Here is a 23,850-nt window from a genome sequence, read left to right as displayed (position 1 = left end):
ATGAGGGTTAGGTGGAAGATGGTACCATAAAGTCTCAATCTCGTCCTAATTAAGGAGTTAATAAATAAATAAACATAATTGCAGCTTTCAGCGCCGACATGTTTAAACCACAAGTGAGGCCTGGTGAAACGATTATTTGAATGATTTCATGATAGCTTAATTCCATTTAATTTTAATAACTATTCCTAAAATTATCATTTCATTTACCTGTTTAATTGTCGGTGCGCTGAAAACCCGTTTCACACACACACATGGTGGCTGTTTACGATGGATAATATATTTGGGAATGTGGCATGTGGTATAATTCAGGGACTCAGAAGGGTATGATGGTAACGGGAAGTGGAAGGAGAGGACAAGTTCAAAGGGGAAGAAGTACATGCGAGTGAGTGGGGAAAAGGTTTTGTCGTGGGTGGAGGGCGTGTGAGAGAAGGGGGGCAAAGAGAGAGAGACGAGCGCTGTTTCGATTCGGCGAGTGGATTCTCGGGGGATTCTGGTTCATCTCCTGGAGGAATTCTTCCGCGGCCTATCCCCCAGATGCTTCCTCGACCCCAATCACCCCATATCTCTCTCTCTCTTCTTGTCCACTACCCTCACTCCACCCCATTCCAATGGCTCCCCCGCCCTCTTGGTCGCGTCCCTTCTCTCCGCGCGTCCCCTCCCTCGCAGTCTGATACCCTTCCCACCTTCCCCTGCGCTCCACCTCTCGAAGGAGAAACAGGGATGCTCGAATCCTTGGCAAAACCCGGGACAAGGAGGCTTGAGGAGCTCGCTAATTCTCTCCCACGAGGGAAGGAGATAGAGAGAGACTCCGTTCGCATCGGCTGGTAAGCTCAGGGGAAAGTAAAATAGTGAGTACTTCGGACGGTCGAGTTGATGCGAGTTACTTCCGCTTTCTCGCGCTTCCTCTCATGGATGGTTTCACATTCGCGACTTGTGTACTCTGTGGTAATATGGTGCAATTCGTGTAAGTAACTTGCCGCCACTTCCACCTGGGAGGGGGTTTAAGAATGAAGAAGCTTCGCTAGGCGGACTCAAGCCCGTTTTCAATGGATGTTATGGAAAAAAAATGCTAGATTTGGTGGAAGGTATACATGCTCTTATAATTTTATTTGGTTTTTAAAAATTAAATTGATACAGTTTTTCGGGTAATTTATAGTTGGAAGCCGTCTGATAGATTTTTACACCAAATGAAAATCCTTTGTTTTATGATTTTTTATTATTTTTTTCTTCATTTTTATCGCTATATTCTCCATTTTTATGTAATTAATGGATCAATTTTTTCTTCAATGGCAGATTGAGTTGACTGATCTGCATAAGCTATAATTTGCCTTTCTCTACTTATCTCATTATTCCGTGACACTTTTCTCTTTCCCATTTACTCTTTATTATTTGTTACAATTACTGCTATGATTTCAATTAGCTTTAGATTTTGTCATTTCTTCTTTATTATCATTCCGTAATCTCGGTATGTACCTCAGTAACACTCTCTTTTATTATGTATTTTAATCATCAACGACAGCAGGAGAAATTTTCTTTCGTTTTTTCATAATACTTGCTAGTAATATTGATAATTTGGACCATATTTCTGTCAGTTAGATGGAACAACACCTACTTACGGAGGGTAATGAAGTTTAAAATAGCTCTTCTCGATAATAATACATGATATGCATGGTGAAAGGATTTGAAAAATCCAACAGCAAAAACTGTTAGTGCAAAAGCATTCGCCGTCGATGGAACAGCACCAACAGTAGACCAACCAATCGTAATTGAATACCCTTCAATATAATAAGAAAAAAATAAGGTTATAAATCGAACCAAACGAACCGATTTTCCTTCAGATAGTCCTATCTGTACTCCCAAATTTAATATGAAAGTCCATCGACGAGTGCGTACCTATCTTTCCATGAGTCACGATGTAATTTCACTCATAACTTGATAACCGCAACATTTACGGAGGCCTGTTTTGAAGAGCCGTTTCCATATTTCTTCAAATTTTCACAAAATAACCGGTTTTGACAGCAGCAGCGAATACTATTTCCATTTCAAATGCATTGAGAAAGTTAATAAAGCAATATGTCGAAAGAATAAATATGGAAACGGTTTTTTTTATCGTTTCATTGTTTTGACGAAATGATTGATTTTAGTGCAATGATCATAATACCGATGTTTTTTTATCCCTCGTGAGAAAGATTAGCGTTTAAAACGACTGATTTAGACCATGCATTTATAGCGAGAGTTGGTGAGTACGATATTCATGTACATAATAGTCTTATAAATGTTGTGTGAAGTCTTGTGCAAAAAAAAGGATTATATAAAAAAGTGATAATGAAATAATTCGTTTTTGGACAAATTTATTTTTTATACCCGTTGTGGGCTTTAAACGTATCTGTACATTTACGGTAAACAAGGAGAGGGAGGATAAGTGTTTTTACTAGCGTGAGGATGGCGAAAAAAAGAGACACGTGTCCTTTTTTGCGTTTTGTGTCACCGATATGCCTGTGACAATATTTTATGCATAGTGCATATTATGACAATATATTTCACCCATATTGCTTCGGTGTTCAATTAAGTTCATATTCTATATCCCGAAAGCGGAACCTTTGCGTAGGCTCCGCTAGTATTATAATAACACAAGCCCTCACGATATACCTTCAACTTGTGATCATATTGGTCTTTTATGCTGATACGCCTATTAAAAGGATGACATTAAATATATGCTCAAGTTATATCTGAGATCCGGATTGCTCGTTCCTGGTATTTTCCGCTGCCACTTGCTGCATAGCCAAGTTTTCTCTGAATGAAGTACATGATTGAGTAGATAATTTTGATGCTCGCATTATTACGAGTTGGTGATCGTTTTATCCTGGGTTTTTTAATATGCTTACGGATCACGTTTCCGCTGAGTGATATTTTAATTTAAAGGATTAGGAACGGGAGGCTAAACTGTATTTTTTTTGGAAAGAGATCGTTTTGCATTTTACGTCATTGAGCCATCGCATGCCTATCTACATTTTTTTAAAATTTGATTCAGAATGCTTATGTTTAAGTTCCTCTAATTAGTAAAGTAGTAAATTTAATGAGGAAAATTTTTCAAACGAATGATGGTTTCATCAAATAAATTGCGAGCGATGAAGGGGAGTGACATTAATTTCGTAACGTTTTCCGGTTCGTTTGAAATTAGTTAGGTTTTTACGAGTACGAGCTTATTCATAAATTATATTTGGATTCGGTTGAATAATTAATAAATTTAATGCAAATTGATTTTCGCATTCATTTATGTAGGGACTGACTATACTGGGGTGAATGGTGTCATTTCAACCTACCACGCGGCCAATGAGCGGCAAATGAAATAATCCGTGACTCACCCGCGTCTTGCATCGTGCATATCATTTCCCTTAATATCCCGCCAAAGCCGCCATCTCCTACCATTTTTGCTCCATCCACTCGTACTAGAGGCTATCTCGAGTAATATTTTACAGCGCCGCACGTAAGCAAGGGTTGTTCAGCTTGCCCGGTTAAGAACTAAAAGTACTCGTAGCCCAAGAAGATAAAGTTTTTCATACATCATCACTGGTTTTAGATCTAATGTTCTATCCTTTGAAAATGTCAAAACCTCAACATTCTTCTGTTTAAATGAAACCTTATTGCTTTATACATCAACAGTGTATGGCTGTTTATTCCTATGCTATGATGCCATTTTTTAGTTTCGACTACTTCCCAGCACTTGCAATTCCGTACCGGTAGCACGGAAAGGGGTACTTTGGGGTAATGCTTAATTGGAAAACAATTTATCCTTAATCCATTCACCCCTTTCGATATAATTTAATGATAGTAGAGTAGATGAAATGTTGCTAGATTATTCATATATTTTCCATGAACTCATAAAGCTCAAAAATATGTTTTTAAATTTTCAAAAGAAATCGTAAGCATTCAGTATTTTTGTCCTAGCTTGTCGCAGAATATTAGCAGAAAATAGCACAACAGGCTATGAAAGCAAGCATCATGTCACATCGATTATTATAAGTTTCAGTATGGGTGTACACGAGTGGGCACATGAGCATCTTCGACGAGCAATGGCACATGACGAATAATTCAATTTCGATAATATGTAATTGCGTTTTCAAATAAATCTCGTCCATCAAAATTGGAACGGGATCACTTTTAATTTGTATATTCATCGTCAATTCATATGATGTTTACATGTAACTTTTCACTGCGTATTTTTTCATCCAGTAACACATCAAACCGAACTACGTCGAGTTAATATCCTGCGAATGAGAGTGCGTGTGAATTCTAGGGTCTAGGGTCAGGTTCGAAGTCGAGGGTTTGGATGAGCAAGCTTAAATATATTTATGCATGTCGTTGTTGTCCTCACCCTTGCGCTCCCTGTTTCGGTTCCTCGCCGAGAAAGTGAGCTGCGAGTGCGTCGGTGTGGCGGAGGGCGGCACGTGGTGGTGGGCGTGATGGTGCTCCATTGGCGAAATGCATTGCGTAGCGGCGACCGCTGCCACGCTGTCCCTGAAGTCCCCTGCTTCGGCCCACACTGTAGGAGATAGAGTGGTCATAAGTTTGAGAGAGATATGTCACAATCATATTGGAGTAAAAGAAAGTTAAAAAAGTTACTATTGGGTACAAATCGTAGTACTTCGTATTGTTGGGAATTTACGAATTGATGAATGCACCAGTAAATAGAAATATCAATTGGCCAAGTGAAATGATAGGAATAGTTAGTTAGAGAACATGAGTGTGTGTAATACGTAAAATACAGCAGAGCTAAGGAAGCACTATTAATTTAGATTTAATTGGCATTATCAATTTTTATGCGAAAGAGAAATGAACAGGGAATCCTTTATTTACTTGCATTAACCGAGAGCAGGTTTAGAGACAAAAAGTATCGTCGTATTATTCTTAAAGAATTTTACTTTTTCAATCGGAATCTCGTCTAAATATCTTGTTAATGTTGCTCGAAATTTGTAAAATTAAAAACGACAACCTATACAAATATTACGATACTGCTAAAACTACAAACCTTTAGCAGTTACCTAGTTTGATTAAGGTCAGGCAAGGAATATTAGAAATATTTTGAATGATAAGAGTGGTGGGAAATATCATCCGTTGTCGTATCTCTTGCATGAAAAGACATTATAGAGATTAACATTTAATGACAAACCAAAATAAATATTTTTTATCTGAAGCATTACATGATAAGTTAAATATAAACTAAAATAAGTTGAAATGTTCTACGAGTATTTTACTGAAAAATAGGCGAAAAATAGGTCACTATTGAACATAATTAAAAGCGTCACATGGCGTTGTGATCCTATGCATAAACTCCATCACTGGTAGTCCTCCTCATCCCACCCCAACTCTTCATTTGTGGAACCAAGCCTGACATTAGCAATAAACGATATCTGTGCTTTACGGTATCACTAAATTACTACAATATGCATGTTTCTAATCACCTTTAATTTTCATAGCTTCCAAAATATAAATTTTTGCAAAATTTACTTATAAATGATGTGATTGCGGGCGTTGGAGCTGTCATTTTCAGGGTGACCGATTCATTTCACAAATATTATTAACGTGACCAGAAAAAAATGTAACCTATTTGTCTACAACTGTAAATTCCAATCAAACATTCTTCTTGCGTACTTCCTAAATGCTTCTAATACTTTTAGTTGTGTTTAGAAATCAGTTTTATTTAACAAGGTCAGTAGAAAAGCAAATAAATTAGAACATGTTATCTCTACAACTAGGAAACTGCGTGTGTGAAAGAACCGAACGTTATGACCTACAGCATAGGTGGTAGCGAGAGGGAAATGACTGGAACTGATTAGGCGCTAACATTAACGTATGTAAATAAAATAAATAATATTTATGTAACACACCCTGCATTAAAGAAATAATCATAACATAATAAAGAATATTGGCTGTGGTAAATATAAACCCAAGATTTTCTTTTTTAAGTACATTCAACAATTGACATAATTCTCAATTATTTTAAGAATTGAGATCAATGGCTCTGTAATTTCTCTAATAAAAAATTAATTACTGATTCTACAGTTACTGATGCCTTGTTATAGTATTTTATACGAAGGTTTCTAAGCGGTTGACCCAATTCATTTAACGTACGATCCCCATTTAGTGATCTAAGTTTCTAGATATGGAAGTGAGTCCGGGTTAGAGTTGTGATTCAGCTTAAAATTATCCTATATGCAAACTCTTACTAAATTAATTTTATGGAGCTTAAAACTTTGTCCTAGTCTTGAATATAAGATGCATTTTAACACGCATGCTAATTACGGATTTATTATTTCTTTTAAAGTTGGCTTTAATACGCGGACATATGATCGACTGGATACTTTTATCAACTGCATGTTTTACACAAACGTCAATTGTGCGGCTGCCAGGCGAAATATTTTGCGGAACGGGAATGATCTTAGAGAATCATCGTGATTTGGAGAAATACCGCTTTAAAAAAAAATTAGTATTTAGAGAATGGATGTGTTGAAAAACCTTATTATTTCCTCAAGCGAGCGGATTACACGTTTAAGCTGGGGCTCCGGAGAGCTTTATGATCGCAAATGCGCCACAGAGGCTGCTATATCAGAGCAGCAGCAATCCTCCCCCTCTTAAAGTGTTACGCAGTATCTGCGATGAACTCCAACACGCTGACTGACGATGCCAAGTACAACTCACTCCATTCGACTGCGAGAGGAGGAGATTCACTTGTTTTTTTTAAATTTCCGCGGATTTCGACGCGTCTTTTTTTTTGTCGAAACGGAATGAGAAAGACGAACGGGCGCGCACTCACGCTTGCGCGCGCGCGCGTTGAAATAAATTATTCCCGCGATAAAGCAGGCACCTCTGAGGAAACCATCCCCCTCCACCTCATTCACTTTTTCCTCTTCCAGCCCCACCCTTCCCTCCTCCCTCGCCACCTCCGTCTTACGACCTCACGGCCCGCGAGAGGAGCCCCCTTTCAGGGACTCCCCACCTCCCCCCTCCCAGGGGAAGGGCCCCGGATCTTTTTTCGTCTTTTTACTCCTCCCCACCCCCCCATCTAACCCTCCTACTCCACCCGACGGAGTCGAAATTTCTGAGGAAGGGGATAAAAACAGTTTCGGCGCGAGGGTCGGCGGGGAGGGAGGATGAGGAGAGTTGGGGTGGGGGAGAGGGATGTGAAAGTCTTCACCAGAGGTGTGGGGAGAAAAATAGGAGTGGGTGGGAACCCGAGGAGGGGTAGTTTGGAATGGGGGCGGGAGGGGAAACACTGGGGTGGTGTGGGCGGAGGAATGGTGCAAAGGGCTGTGAAATATTAAGACATAAATTAGGGGGAGCGTTCATTGCTCGTTAATGGGGCGAAAATTTTTGCCCTCTGAGAGGAGAAACGAGGGGGGGGCGAGTGGGTGTTGCACGGAGGAGGGGTGGGGATACATGGGGAGGAATGAGAAAGGGGGTGGGTTTAGGATGTTTAGTTGGGTAGGGTTTTCCTTTTTTCCGGGCGGGGTTATGGAGGAAGGGGTGCCCTGGGGTGGTGTGGATCCCACGGGGGCAGCTGTGGGCGTTCCGCAGGAGCTGCTCTCAAAAGAGACGCGACGGAGCGTGGAAGCGATGGAATGGGGGGAGCGAACGTACATCTCTTCCCTTTCGCCTGCCCCTACCCCGTCCTCTCCCTTTAAATCTCCTCCTTCTACGTCTCCCCCACCCCCTCTCCTCCACCCTCCTCATCCTTTATCCCTCGCTCCTAGTCCCCTTTTTTCCTCCTTGAACCTCCCAAATCTTCCCTCACTCCCTCTGCCTTCCCTCACCAACCCCGAGAGCTTCTTTTTTTTCCTTCGAGGCGTTCTTAACAAAGCGAAACGAAAAGGGAGCACTCCCCCTTTTAAGTTTTGGATGGCCTGTCTATCTTTCGGCGGCCTTGTAGATAGGTATGTATGTACCAGAACTCTTGAGGGGAGAGAGGCGCTCAATGGAATTTTGACAAATGACGAACTACTCTCTCTTTATCTTCTTCTCTCAAAGGAAGGAAGAATAAATTGACGAAAATTTAATGCATGATTAGAGTTGGTATTTTTTTTGCTGGAATTTCTTTTGTTGTTAATCGGAATTTACTGAATATTCAAACCTACAGGACTGTTTTCCAATTTTTTTAGGAATAGCTATTCACCTTACCTTCTAACCAAAACGGATATAGTCACTACTGTCAAATACTTTTTACTATTTTGGAAAATGATAACGCTGGTATTCCCTTCATATCATATGATTTTACTTGCTGCATTTCGTTTAAAGTACATGACCTTAGTTCTTATTTAATCCAACGAATTTCACTGTCTTGTAACTCTGATCACTCGTCTGTTTAGCGGCTTTTTTTCAGAAATAATCACTACCATGAATTGGAGATTACAAAGTAATGCATTGTTAATTTCTGTGGTGCATACTTGTATGCCTAACTTTAGATGCATTTGGCTTGGGAATGACCTGTAGGGAAAATATTCTATGCTTTAGAAATGATTAAAATGGTCTATCAAATTCTTAATATGAACCCAGCGAAAGAAAACTCACAAATAGTGGAATAAGTGTTATTTACGTAATTTTATCGTTACGCTCTTTGTTTTGAGGAAATAAGAGGAGAAAAGGTTTGAATTTGACGAATTAGTACCTAATGTTTAATGGTCTGGTTTTAGTTCTAGCGTTCTTGATGTAATAATTTCGATATTTAGCTAATACAGTTTACTTATTAGCATTCCCGATGAATTGAAGAGTGATTGAATTTTTTTAAGTTTATCAAAGCAGAATGTTCTCATTTTTTATATAAATGTTTCCCATAAATGAAATCACACCCTTTACAGTCTCATTATAAAATGATACAAGGCATTGGAATGCGTAATGAAAAAACCCTTAGTTGTGGCAATTTGCAATTTGGTTTTATTTTAATAGCGATTCAGTTGCAAGGCTGATAGGATTATGGGATATATAAAACCGTTTGGAAATATAACTATACCATGTATAAAATGTGAAAGAGCCTAATTTGTGGTTGTCAATTTTCAATTAATCAAAATTAATTTGTAGTTTTTCAATAAATCATTTCATTTAACAATCCACTTATTCATTAACCTAACGTCAGGCTCCGGTAGAACGACTGCACCTCAAGGCAACGTCAAGTTAAGGTTATCATGCTCGGTAATTTTCTAGCTAACTAGCAACTAACTAGCACGAACTTCCAGGAACGTAACAAATTAAGTTATGTTGAATTAAACCTCTTCTGTGGGATTCTACGATTATTTTTTTCAACCAAGATCGACTCTAAATCCCTCGAGACAGGATCTGTATAATTTCAAGTCGCCATCATCTCGATTTTAATGACGTGCGCCTGCAATTGGTAAGTACGAATCTTGCAAAAAGCCTCTTGCCTTTATGATTACTCGGTTCCTACATTTCGCACAAATCCCTCCCTCCCTCCCACCGGCTGACCCACCGAGACGACCGTTCCTCCTATCCCCGCCCTCCGGTGGCTCGAATACTTCACCGCGGAATGTCAACTCTCAAAGAGAGGAAATCCAGCCGAAAAGCCAGCCCTTCCTCACTCATGGGGCGCACGCAAGTGTCGCTCACGGGCAAACGGGCGCTTGTGTACCAATGCATCACGGACTCGCTCTGCGGGAGTGAAAACACTTTTGTTTCGCATTCAACAGCCCCGGGGGGGGGGGGAGTTGCTCTTGGTTCTGTGAGTGTGAAAGAGAGAGAGAGAGAGAAAGAGAGGCTTTGGATAAACAGGATTGGGTTATTTTTGCGGAGACGTCTGTGTATTTGCCCGCGGCAACGAGTCGGAGTGGCAGTCATAATGTGGGCACTTCGAAAGAAAAAAATATTCCTCATTCCCTCGACCCATTCCGTCCCTCGTAATTTTCCCCATCCCTCTCTCGTGTTCTCATATCAGTCGCGAGGCGGCAGAATGCTCCAAAAATAAGAATCTTAATCCAGTGGGCGCTCCATTCTCTTATTTTAAAAACCTTCAGAAGGAGAAATTACAAGTGCAGTCGTCTTTATGACCCGTATTGGTTGAGTCATGCACATGTTTCTTGCGTACAAGTTTCACGATTGTTACAATTGTATTTTGTAATAAGCACTCACTGCTTGCAATAATTGGAAACAATTATTTGGAATTGAATAAGTCTATTAAAAGGGTAGTGAGGAGTGTAAATACGTTATTTAGAATTTAGACCTCTCTTATGCTTAGTTTCGCCCCAGAAATCATTCCCATCTAAAGGCTATCTTAGGCCCCTGTGAATCAAATTCGAGCCATTAGATGGCAATGGATACAAGAGATTCCTAACTTGCGTACATTTAAATATTGTTTTATCTTTTATCACTTTTGATGATTCATTATGTATTTTCATGTTATAATACGACTGTAAAACGGAAAAGAGTCTATTCTATCCTTGGGACAAAGTAAGATTTATCACTCGATAATACTAACATATACCAATACTATTAAAACCGAAGTATGATTTCCTAGAAGAGAACAGAGGTCACGTTTATCATGTCCTACGGTAAGGAAAATACACAAAAGAAAGTCGGGCCAATCTATTGTGGCGGTTAGATGTTATGATGACTCTTCATAATTATGGTTATTGACGATACAACTTGAAAGAGAAGTTTTCATGTCGCCATTGGCTCAGAACATTTACGTTTTATCAACTGTGAACGAAATTCTTACTCGAAACTCAAGTTGTAAATACAATGATTTTGAATGATGTACAAGTACTTTAGTCACTCGTATCATAACTGAAATGATATTATACTATGAGCATATTCAACAGTAGCAGAAATCTGAAATTAGATTTTTGGCGCTAAATGGCGAACCGAAATCCAGAACGTTTGACTTGCTCGTCAATTTTGGATCGAACATAATTAATGTGTTCTTTGTGTACCAGATAACTGATTGCTAAGATATGTACTCACTAATTTCAAAATTATGTTGAGCCAGGAGTTTTTGAGAGAGACTATTACTTTCGCATGTTGCTGAGACTTGAATTGAACCTCAAATACGTGAACAATCCTCAATATACAGCATCTGAAATAGCCTCCATCCCATCGGCCCGCTCCAAATCTGAACTCTCTTCCTTCTTTGTTTAAGTGTACTTTTTATTCACTGCCTACTTTGTCCCTTTTCGTCATTATAATATCTAATTTCAGTTTTACGAGGAGTGCGACGGCTCCGTCTCCCTCATTCCCATTGTTTTATGTCATTGTACATATTGCGATTTTAGTTGGAGTGTAAAGGAGAGAGAGGGAGGTTTTATGGCCTCGAACCAGGAGAATAAAGTTACCTTATCAATGCCAGCCCACCCTTCCATTATCCCTCCCCATCTACTTTTCCCCACCCCCCCTCCCCCCCACCATGCCCTTTTCCAAACCCTGTCTCCCTCACCCTAGCCATCCGGACCTCCGTCACTCCCCTCTACTTCACCACCCCGAACCTCCCCCATTGACTCCCCCTCCCTCTGCCCCTCATCTTCTTCTTTTCGCCCCCCTCTCCTCCTCCTCCTCCCCGAGGATTCCCTTCTCGCAAAACGACCGCTCGTAAACCCCGCTGCGGTTCATTGACGGCACACTGTTCATCATTCAAAACATCTCTTTTCTCGTCCCACGCCCTCACCCTCACCGCCCTCGAGACCCTCTGCCTGTCCCTCTGTTCCCTTCCTCCGCCTCTCGGTGGTGGCTTCCCTCATCTCCCTCATGCTACTCTTTTCTTCCCCCCCCCACCCACAGTCCCGTTTGCACATCGGTACTCTGACGCAGCCCTACTCAGGCTCCTTCGAGGGTAAAAAGAAATCCGAAAGGTTGCGTAAAAAGGTTGTTTACGGACGGATTTACGCTCGAGTCGTACGCATCATGTACTTAACGCACGAATCACAAGCAGGAAGGAGCCTCTCCGTGCCAAGTTCGGAAAGCTCCGTTAATTACTCACTTTACTGAATTCCAAATTGCCCAGGCTGGCCTTGTTTATGAGCCCAATGCGGCTCTTTTTCATGTGACAGGGAGTGCATATCGAATTTTTAAGGTTGTTTTTCCGAGCTAACATGACCGATAGTGAACTTCATCACTTTATGTACATATACTTAAAAAGCTTACCCATTCATTCAATTTTACCTTAGGTTTGAAGTGAATTCGTGAGTTGAAGGATAAGTATTTCACGAAAACAATTTCAAAAAATCAACACCACACCTGCATAGCTTATCTGTGAGATCTTAAACACCTAGAAACACTTTGAATGGTTAATTTGCGCCTAACGTGGTCGCCCTTGCAGTCCATGGCTATCATAACAATTAAATCGTTGCTTGCAAAAAAATCATAACTTAATTGTTAAAACAGTTTCAATAATTTCAAGTTGATTGTAACAATAGATGAATTCAAAAATGTATAGCCAGTCAAAGTATGGAATTCGTCTAATTGTTTTTCACAAAACTCTCAATTTAGCGTTGCACACATTACAATTCCAATTTGCGTTGTCTTGGCCTTTGTGAAATCAAACAAATACACTCGATGCCTCACCCGCAATCTCATTGGTAAAAGTTCATATGCTAAGCAGGCAATTTTTTATGCATCCCATGCAATTATATGGGAATAACGTGCTCCTTTGTTTTCCTCATTAGATCTCTACTCTTCCCCTTTTGATCTTTTCCCCGTTCGTTTTATTTCTACTTTACCCTCACATTATTTCTGCCTACAAGTATAAGGTATAATTAATAAATGCCCTCTTAGTCAAAAAAATCTTCGTAGAACACCAACCGTTAATCACCATTTATTATTCACGGCGACCGTTCAGGTACCGAAGTACGAGTGTTTGACGGAACTCACAGGCACTCTCTCGCAACTAATCCTCAGGCTTGCCAATCATGAGAAATCTACGAATGCCCGTATCAAGAAGTGCTTGCTATGCTTGTAATTTATACGGGATTACACTATTTTCTCCATTCGTAGACTGTTTTAGAATTACTCCTAATATGTTTAACCAAATGAATACGGGATGAAACATGTTTGAGGTAAATCGATTTTTCCCTTTACTCGGGATGAATATGCTCCGCGTATATGAATGTATGCTTCTCTAGCTTGCTCATAGGTTTTGACATTTTTGAGAACTCTTTTATAGAAGCAAACAATTTTCGTATTTTAATTTTTATGAATCTTTTAATGTTTAGCTGGACAACAGTGCACGGTCAAGAAATTTGCAGCGCGAATTCTGAGTCGCACCTCGGACCCCCCCCCCCCCAATCGGCCACTATTTTACATAAAAAATCAAAATATCATCACCTTCTGAAGCATCACCGAAGTGCTATTTGCAATCAATGAGCTATCGATGCGCAATGGATTATTTGATGTTGTTCCACATAAATAATGTAATTCAGAATACCTAATACGCACCACAAAATTTTATTTACCATTTCATTGCATGGTAACATGCAAATCACTTCTAGGGTGTGTGGCAGGGCGTGATTACACACCAGACTGCTTTTGACCTAAAATACTTTTCCTCCTACCGCGGTCTGACAATGTTATTCTGATTCCTTATCGTTCGTGGGAAAAATGATATCTTAAACCTATCTGCCCTACACTTGATCTCTCTAATTTTATTGACAATCTCTCTATTTCGATAGGGGTAATAATTAATTTCCAACGTCACTGCTGTTGAGACATCCTTCCAATTTATGCAAGAGATTTAAACTGCAATTTAACCTTCGCTCCGCGAGTGATTCCCCTACCTAGCTTCTCTAATAATTTTGATACGCTACTCAGGTTATCATGACAACGTTTAACTAATCTGGTTCCTCTACGCTGCACGCGTTCTACTTCGGCGATCAATTCTACTTCATGATGGTTTTATATGCTAGGAGCATATTCTAAATGAGGCCTAACCAGCGGAAGATAACATAACATAAAATAAAATTTTCTGGCATGACGACCTGAATAATAGACCTAATGTAGATGTACTTCATTGAAACCCACTCTGCAAGTGAAAATAAAAAATAGCGGTGTGTATCAGTTAGTCTTGGCTACATGTAACTGTTGCAAACAACATTATTTCCGCACTTTCCATTGAGCATCAAATGAAACGCGCAGTGCAGCATTCCGTCCACCGCAGCGCTATTCAAACGTCAGCCAACGCCTAAATGCAGGTGGATTTGAGTGTGGCCATGTAGTATGAGCATGCCTCTAATATTATGCTGTATGGTACCCCAACTCTCTCCATGTTCAACCCCTGGCACCCTTTCCAACACATTTGCCTGCGCAGCCTCGTCGCCTCCCTCCGGTCTTCCCTCCATCTTTCCTCCCCCAGCCTCGCATTTTTCATATTTCCCTCTCCCGTCTCTTCCTTCCCTTCCGCCCCGGCCCTTCGCATTGCCGGGTCACTCTTTCCCAAGGGAATGTTCCCACGAGCATTGATTACTTTTCCTGATGAAATCCATGCATCATCTCGTTTCAACCACTCGCTCCCGGGACTCATTTGTTTTTCTTTTTTAATATCCATACCCGTCCCTTAGAAATCCTTTAACATTCTGAAGGTTTGACTCAATGCTCACAGCACCAAGCGACTATCTTACACTCATTGAAATTACAAAAGGCACTTCCTTTTAAGCAGTAGTCATCAATGAGAAAGATTCCTCGGACACGGATCTTCGTTTCCGTTTAGACGGCCTTCAAAAGAAGTCGAAGTTTAACCTTCATGCAAAAGAGGGATCTCGGAGTGGAAGAGGGAACTTGGAGTGACTGAACTGGTTTAGATTTACCATCTACAAAGATTTCAGTTGATGATCATTACTAACCTTAACTGAAGAATGTGTAATTTAATGATTTAATGCATATAAATCAGGCGTTACATGAATTTAGCGGAAGTTTTGTTCATATTTGGCATAATAGATTTTTCGATGGCATCCATAAACCCGCTAGATTCGTAATATAATCACTTCCTGAGTGATATAAATGCATATTACATATTCCGATATAACAACCGCTAAGACAAGCCTGGCTTTTAAGATTTAAGAGTGCCAGCTAAATGTATTTAGTCACCAGAGTGAAACGATTCACGCAATGGGTGTGCGTGCGTTTGGATGGAGGAAATAAGAGCGCGTATAAAGGGAAAGAAGTCATGGAGGGGCTTAGGAAGGTGAAGGGAAGCTGGACGGTTTTCCCAGACGTATTCCATGAATAGGCCGACGGCGTCTCAAGGATTGACGTTTTCCTACGACTCCGGAACGTGACTGAAGCACGCGGCTCGGACGGGGACAGGTGCCGTAGACGGACGGGCGGGGGCGGAGTTTATGAGCACGGGAGGGTTGGACTGAATGTGATGCGAGTTCCAAAGGGTGCAGTGAACGACTATATTGTTTTTCCCCCTAGTCTGGTGGTAGCTCCTGGGATTTAGCCTAAGAGTAAAAGAGGTGGGGCTATTTATTTTCATGAAACGTTGACAATAAGTGACGATTCCGGTTAAACCTTGCTTGCATAACTTCCAGTGATGGAAAATCGTACGTATTAATCAAAATGCACAAAATTATCAACTGATCTCCCGCAGAATTCAATTATCGGTACTTAACTGATTTAAAAACCCTTATCTCTTGGCAGATCCTTCTACAACTTTAAAACGTCTTCATTTTTCTTTACGTAAATAACAAACATATCTTTGTAGAACAGTACTTTCTCTCATGCCAATTCCAGCAGAGACTGACAAAAAATTGAAGCAATATTTAGAAATGTTTTGAAGCTTTACTTTACCTGACTAATCGCTTCTTAATTATTGCTGAAACATCTCAGTGAATTTCTCTCCACTAGTAGACCAAAAACATTTTTCAAGTCGTCAACAAATTTACGGACGATCAAAGAATCTTAACTCTGAAAAGCATTCTATTATTGGTTTGAAATGGTTGAAAATTGAGTTCCCTGCTTTCCTAACTTATAAAATACCTTCAAATTCCCTCTCCGATGCATTGAAGAGTGAATTTGAAGCAAGTATGTAAGTGCACTGTGCGGACGAAATAAATATTAGGCGTGCTGATTTGTTTCACATATTAATCGATTATTGTAAACTCGCCAGTTATGTCTCACTTTGAGTATTCTCAAAATATAAAAATAGCATCGATTGAAATGTACAGTTTAACGCCAATACACTTGTTAATGTGTTATATAAACAATAATAGACCAAACTAAAATTCTTTTAGTCAGGTGAAATTCAAGAAAAAAAACAACTGTAAATTTTTAATTCGAGCATTAACATTTTTGAGAAATCTTCCTCACAAAGGGTGAAAGTAAATTTATTTGGTGGATGCCAATTTTATTCCATTTACGAATAGGTGTGCATTGAATTTTAATGCTCTCTAGATTTCATGGCACGAGCTTTTTCCGTAGGAATTCGTGAGACATAACATACCCATCAAAATGTATGAATAAAGTGAATTTACTTTGATTTCAGTATTACTAGGTTCACTACGCCCTATGGTGCTCACTTATACGTATATCGATATTTCATGTTCATCACGCAAGCTCGATGACTCTTGGCACTCTGAGAGGAAGAAAGTTACCAGAGGAGATGCTGTTGACAGGGGAACGACGCATCGGCCCAGTACTAACCCTCGCATCCAATATGGAGCGACACGAGACCTTTAATTATCCGTGGAAACAGCCTCCGCACAGTCGGACTGGGAGAGCATCAGAGTGCACCACGGAGGTTGGGGGGTGGGAGAAATGCGCTCGGCTGGAGGGAGGCGAGAGTACTCCATCCCTCCTCATTTCGGAGGCAGCGGACAACGCTCTTCTTTTTTTCGCGTGCACCATGCGGACGGCGAAGCTCCCCGGAACGACCTGTTGTCCGCCGTTCGTGGAAACTCTTGCATTTAATGGTGCGGGCAGGGCCCTTCCGTTGGCTTCCCTCCTCACCCCTCGCCGCCCCCTCCCTCCGCTGGTGAAGGAGAGGGAGGAATGGTGAGGTGGGTAGAGGGAGGAATGGTCACGGTAGAGTCCGCAGTAGGATGGGGAGAGAGGGGTCAGCGAAACCTTCCCCCTAATAGGAAGTATGGGTTCACCAGTTGGAGGGGGTCAAGCGGACTCGGGTGTCTCGCAGCATTTGACACCGCCGACTAATTGGCCGTGAGACATGTCCGGCTGAGGAGGCGGAACAAGGCGCTAACAAACGGGCGGCCAGGTCCCTCCTGTCCGACGTTGCGACCTCTGACCTCCCCCCCCCTTCCCTATCCCCCCTTCCTCCCCCCATCGACCGCCGCACGCCCGTTAAATGTACCACGCCGAGGTCGCTACGCCCCGTCGTATCTCCCAGTGGGGCTCGGACCCCACCTCCGTCTGCTCCGCTCGAGTTTCTTAAATTGTGCCTGTCTTCGCCAATTAACCCAATTGCGACGGCCGCTGCGAACGGTTTTTCGTTTTCCCAACAGGAACGAATCGCATCCCGCGCCCGGAGGTATTTGCGGAGTACAGTCTAGGGTTTATGGAATGGGCAGATGCGGTGTGAACAGAATGAACTTCATGCTCTCAGCTGAGAGATTTTTTTTTTAATGCACGTTTTTCTCTGAACTCAGAAAGTTGGGTGATATCGCTGCGTCACGGTGACAGATTTCAATTGGTAGTTAGTAATTTTAAAACTAGAAGTAAGGTTATAATTTTTACACGGAATGCAATTTAATCAATTTCAATTGCGTTTAACAACTTCGTTAGTTAGAGTTATGTATAATAAAAAATGTGAAGAAAACACGTTAAACACCTTTAAACGAGTAGTGCCTAATTCCAATTTTTCTATAAAATTGTTATCAATTTTGTAAAACCGTATATCAATATTATTGTTTCATTTTTACGTGACAAACGGGTTTTTTCTTATCATATTGCAAAGATGCAAAATTAATAAGCTGATCTCCAATCCTCCATTTAAAATTTGATGTATTAAAAGTAAAATTGTTTAAAATTGCACCGGTAGCTGTATTCATATTTTGTTTAATATTTAAGAATGATGTATCTATTTCATATTCCTTTGTTAAGAAATGTGTTTTGCCTTCATATTTATTACACCTGTAATAGGTGGAGTAGACTAATACGGAAGAAAAGATCATAGTATCACCGATAGAAAACATATGGCTAACAGTGAAATTATTTGGCGTTTATAATATTCTTAGCAATGACGAAGTTTGACATGAATAAGGATTATCAGCAGAGCGTACTTTAAAGACTATCCTCCTTAGAAGAAGGATTCTAAATGCGAGTTGTGGAAGACAATTTCGGAGAAAATCTACGACTAAATATGCAATCATAATGATCCACAGTGAGTGTGGATAGCCCTGGTTTGTTCACGTTACTACATGCTCTACATGATAGGCTTAATAACGCCCCCTCATGACCATAGATAGTCTACGAGGGATGCTATTTCTATGTTCAGCCTAATAATGAAGAGACAGTGATTTATTGTTGAAAATGGCTGAATTGTTTTTCGAAGTATTCTCCATGATAATCAACACACTTTTGCATGCGCTCGAACCAATTTTCGTAACATTTTTTCCACTCCGATTGAGGTACCTCCAAATCATGGTTTCTGAATGCATCGACGGCCTCTTCAGTTGCCGAAAAACGTTGTCCACGCAATTATTTCTTGATTAACATGAATAAAAAGAAGTCATTTGGAGCTAAATTATGGCTGTACGGAGGATGACTCATCAATTCGACGTTTTGGCCTGTCAAATAGATAGTTTTTTCAGCCAATCTTTGAGAGCTTGCCGATGGTCATGATGGAGAATGATCCTTCGTTGCCCCTTCTTTTTCCGTATTTCGCCAAGCACTTCGGGAAAAATGAGCTCGTGTACTATTCAGAATTCTCGGTTCTACATCGTTCTAACGGTACGTTTGCCAAATGTCCAGTTATTCCGAAGAAACAGGCGATGCATTTGCTTCGATGTGCTTCTTGTACGATTCACTTTTGTCGGATTTGGCTCGTCTTGGAAGACCCATAGAGTGGACTGTATTTGTGGAGAATTCCTCTGCACCAATTGACACGAACACCTTTTTGAGCTTTTGTCAAATTATGCGGGGTCCAACGCGAACAAATTTTTTTCACAGCTAAACTTTCATGCAATATCTTATTAATGCTTGTCATACTAATCCCCAAGGATGCTTCAATCTCAAGATAAGTCTCATGACGACCTTCCTTTACTAGTTATTGCACAGCATCCATGTTTTCTGGCACAATAACTGATTTTGGACCACCTTCACGACTTTCGCCGCTGAGCGAACGGCGGCCATGATGGAATTCGTTTCGCGGTGGCAAAGTATGGGGCTTCATCGCTAAAAGTGAAAATAAGTTGATCGATGCAATCCTGTCTTGATAATCCACGTCTTAAGTCGGTGAAAGTAATCGCACGAAAGCGTTCACGAGTTAACTCCATTTTTTTCGCCGGGACAAAAGTTTCGAGTCAATGTAAACAACACAAGGTATGATCAAACAACAAAATGAACTGAAGTAAGCTAGCATTAAAAGGGCAAACATTCAGATGGAAACGCCAGATGGTGCCTAAAGCACTTAGTGTTGTCAAGGCTCAATATATAAATAGCAACCCTCGTACCTATCTACGGTAGGTTTTGGACGGTATATGAGAACTATAAGGGATTACGTGTCGTGTTCCTGTTTGATTATTTCCGTCTTCAGTTCGTCATACCTTTTACCTGCCTTTTTGCCATTCGAAATCCCTATTCTCATCCTTTCTCTTCTCGGCTTACAAATTATATTTTGTCTCCCACCTTACAAATTATATTCTACTACCGCCTCCAGTATCCCATAACTTTCACCCACTTTTCTATTTGTTTCTAATATCACAGAGTAACTAACTCTCTTCTCCTGTCATTTTTAAAATCTCTTCTCGTAGACAAACAACTTACATTTCCAGATTTCCTCGATCGTTTGAAAAAATAAACTCAGAGAATTGAGCGTAAAATTTTTCTCCTAGTAGTTTTTTACTTGAGTACTAATTGCCACAAAATTGGAGTTCATTCACTTTGACTGAACACGAGTACTTCAATTCTAAAGAATTTACTCTGCAGACAGTATATGAAGGGCCACCCTTGCCGTATTCCTTAGCTCCTTAACGCAATGCGAAGGAGGCTCTCAGTCAATTCATTGCTCCTTGGGAAGAGAGAGGAGAGATGGGGAAGGGATGGGAGGCATTCCTTATTGTGTTTTATGGGCAGGCCAGAAGATGGGGATGGCGGAGGCTGGAAATAATTTGTCTTCTTTCGCCCGTCTCTCCTCTCTCTCTCCTTCCTTCCACCGCAACCACGCCCACTGCCCTCCCCACCCTGCCACACAACCGCTCCCCTCTTCTCTCCCTACCTCCTCGCTCCCCAGCAGAGCAGCCCTATTCCCCCACCGCCGTCCCTTCGCGAGCCCTCCGAAGGGCCTTCCCTTCTCATTTGCCCGAGGCCTTCCTCCCTCCCCACCCCTCTTCTCTATGCTCCACACATCTCCTCAATCAGTCCTGATGTCAAGAGTTGAGCGATCCCCAGTTGGGTAGGAGTACATAAATACAATCGATTTTGGTCAGCCAATGTGAATCAATGCATCCGATGTACAATCCATGGTCGCATTCATTTCCCTTGGTGTGACGATAAAACGTGCGTCCTTACCTCTCACGAAGTACATAGTGCTCCCGCCAGTGGAAACGTCTTAGGTACGAATGTTAAATGGCTGGTTAAAGGCGCTCCCGATCTGATTTTAAACTCACTATTATTGTTCTGACTGACGTGTTTTGTCATCTCGTAATTCACGGATGTGACTGTGGGTGATTTTTACCACGACAGTCCGCCACGGTATCATTACGTATATGTTAATAATAGGAAGACAGAGACTATTTCACAACCCTAGTTTGGATTAGAAACGAAGAGTGCTGGGTTTTCTGGGGATCTGAGATGAATTAAAATTAATTTTCCGAGTAGTCTGCCTTGTAAGTCTTTATCGAGAAAATAGACCCGTCGTTTTTTGCCTCCTAGATCGGTAAAACAAATATATGTATTTGGGTTTATGGCCAAGCTACACTTTTTCTTTGGTCATTCCTTTTGTTAATTTTCTGTCTAGACATGAATTTGCTGCTCGAAACGGGGCGACCATGAGCCCCTTGGCTATATAAATAGTGGAAAAGCGGAAGTCAAAATGACTGATTGCTTCGATAGGTACGTTTTTCCTCTGTCGTGAGTGATTCTTGAACCAAGAACATGAAATGTATGTAGCCTGCATTTTATTTTTTTTATGCTTGGATATCTTCTGCTCCAATACTTTTTGCTATTTGTGTTTTGCCCCTTTGCCGGCATCCGTCTCCCTCCACGCGGGAGTCGAAGGAAAGGAGAGTTCTAACCACCTACCCTCTCTCTCTCTCCGCCGCCTCCCCTCTCGCCCCGCCCTCGAGTGTAAGGCCCGTCCGCGGCCAGTCAAGGAACCGACTATTTTCGGAGCAGAGAGCGGAGGGAGAGGTTCAATCAATTAGTCAGCGGGTGCCACAAACACGGCTCCTCCTTCGGGAAACTAATCATCCAAAGAACCCTCGGACTCCTGTGATGCTCACAGCCTCGTCTGACCGTTTCCGTTTGGTTTTCGCAACCGATGGGCCAACGCGTATCCTTTCATGCGTACCGTTTCGGCCCCCGTTGACCTCGGCTCTTTCGTAAGATTTTTCCCACCCAGAAACGTCTGTTTGTCTGGCGCTTATTTTCGTCATTGTGCGTCGTAAAATCGTTCACAAAGCATTTGACCTTTGTAGGCGTACATGGGTCGTCATTCCGCGAAGGGCTTTACTTTTTTGATGATCTGGGTTAAACATACGAGGTCTGTCCAGAAAGTATTCAGTCATGCAATATTTTGAGTGAAGTTGTCCACCCAGAACAATGAGGCCTTAGTCTCCTTCGAAGAACTCCCCAAAGGGATATAACATACCTATCCCAGACTTTAATTGAAATATAATCTAATTTAATAAGGAAAAGTTAGTAACAATTTTCCACCAGAAAATTTTCTAGTGCAAAATTGTTACAAGATAACCCACTATTATCTAGCGGAGAATTGTTACTATATTTCCTTCATTATGTTCGAATACTATCACATCTCGCCTGAAACAACTCAATTTAAAATCTAATCTCATTATAATGGTCTTTCGCGACGCATTACATTTTATAGTCCCATTACTTTTAAAGTAATAGCTAGCATAAAGCTTTTCTCTGACTAATTGGTGTATTTGCATTTAAAAATTTGTGGAGGGTGTTTCTATGGTACGGATATTCAGACAGGTTTTTGCAGTCTTCTTCCGTTCATCTTCAAATAGACGTACATATTGTACCTACTCTTTCTATTTTAATGCGACACATGCTGTCGGAACATCACAGAATACACCATATTGCAATCAAAATTCTAATTGTAATTTGATTGCAATTCAATTCAATTACATTTCAGACTAAATTCTGTGGAAAAGCATAAGATCTTTTGATGAGGAGATCTAATACTTTCATGATGTGAAGCCTGAAACCGTAGAGTATATCTGTGAAGTAGTAGTTTACGTATGTTTTGGTATTTTGTTACCTCAGTAGTTTCCCGTTGATGAATTTTCCATATTAATCTCCGGGAGAGATGATATGGTGGGAGTTTTTATATTGATGGTCAACATTTTGATCTAAGGAAAAAGAATAAACCAGTCATCTGAAATATTTAAAATTTCAAGGATGGATTAAAGGTAAACTGACTTTCCCTATGAGTAAACTAATTAAAGGGCTGAATTATTTTACTCGGCTGGTTTAAGTTTTCAACAAGGTGAATTATCAATAAGGTATTTTTGACAGGATTCGGATCATATTTTAGTTTGGCGTGAAAACTGCGGGCTCCTAGGAAGAGACGAACGAAAATGGACAAAATACCGATCTTGACGTTGAGTTTTTCATGTCTGTGAAACAACCTAACACTTGTCATGAAACGCAGAATGAGGTCAAGTTGAGGGCCTGTACTGCAAAATAAGTGAGCGAGCGCTTTCCTCGCTGCTTTGACTTTATTGGTTAAAATACCCAAGTGAAGGGTAAACTTAGCTTGCTATCTGTAAGTTGACGGCTAAACGTTAGATGTTCTCTCATTGGGAATAGCATTGTTGTTAAGAGTAAGGGGGAAGCTTTCAGTTTGTTGTTTTTTGCGTGCAAAAATGTGATTTCTGTACATTTCTTGGGATTACCTTTAATGTTTTACATGCTTTCCCATTTGGTGAACAGATGTAGTGTCTCTGAATGTTTTTTCTGGCAAATGTGAACCCGATATGAAAGGAAGTTATAATTGTGTCCTCAGCAAAGGCATGTAATTTCTTAGATTCCGCTTTGAGAAAATTGTTAATCAAATCAAAGATATTATTTTTTGCCGTAAAACATGGTGGATTGAGAGGAGAGAAGGAATAATTTGTATTTATTATATCGGAATGTTGCTACAGAAAATTTTTAAAATAGGGCCATCGCGTCACACCACATCGAAGGCTTTCGCTATGCCGAGAAAAGCGGCAGACTGTTAGAAGCGTCATTAAGGATATATTCTACAACTCGAGCAGGTCGAGGTGGGTGGTTGAAGTTTTAGAAGTGAAAGTGAATTGCTGAGGGATTTGGAGGGTAGAGAATCGGATTTAAAGGCGCATCAATATGACATTTTATTGATGTGTGGCTTTACTCATTTCGGAATCCGAAAAAAAATATTCCGTGCGAGGCACCCAAGCCCTTTTCTGCCTACTCTGTTCACCCTAAGCTGGTGGTAGATGCTACCCCGTTGATATCAGTGGTATATCGTCATCATAA

The 23,850-nt window shown here is 40.8% G+C and overlaps 1 protein-coding gene across 1 annotated transcript in view; it reads right to left on the bottom strand.

Annotated features, from left to right (window-relative positions):
- Ptx1 (pituitary homeobox homolog Ptx1) overlaps window positions 1–23,850 on the bottom strand; it is a 261,443-nt gene that overhangs the window by 135,317 nt on the left and 102,276 nt on the right. The window contains exon 3 of the mRNA XM_071584426.1: window positions 4,376–4,543. Coding sequence (XP_071440527.1) covers window positions 4,376–4,543 — 168 coding nt within the window. The remainder of the gene's footprint in view (window positions 1–4,375; window positions 4,544–23,850) is intronic.

This window comes from Hetaerina americana, unplaced genomic scaffold (assembly GCF_022747635.1).
Source record: "Hetaerina americana unplaced genomic scaffold, ioHetAmer1.1.p SCAF_19, whole genome shotgun sequence".
NCBI lineage: Eukaryota > Metazoa > Arthropoda > Insecta > Odonata > Calopterygidae > Hetaerina > Hetaerina americana.
This window is presented reverse-complemented; position numbering and strand designations above follow the sequence as displayed.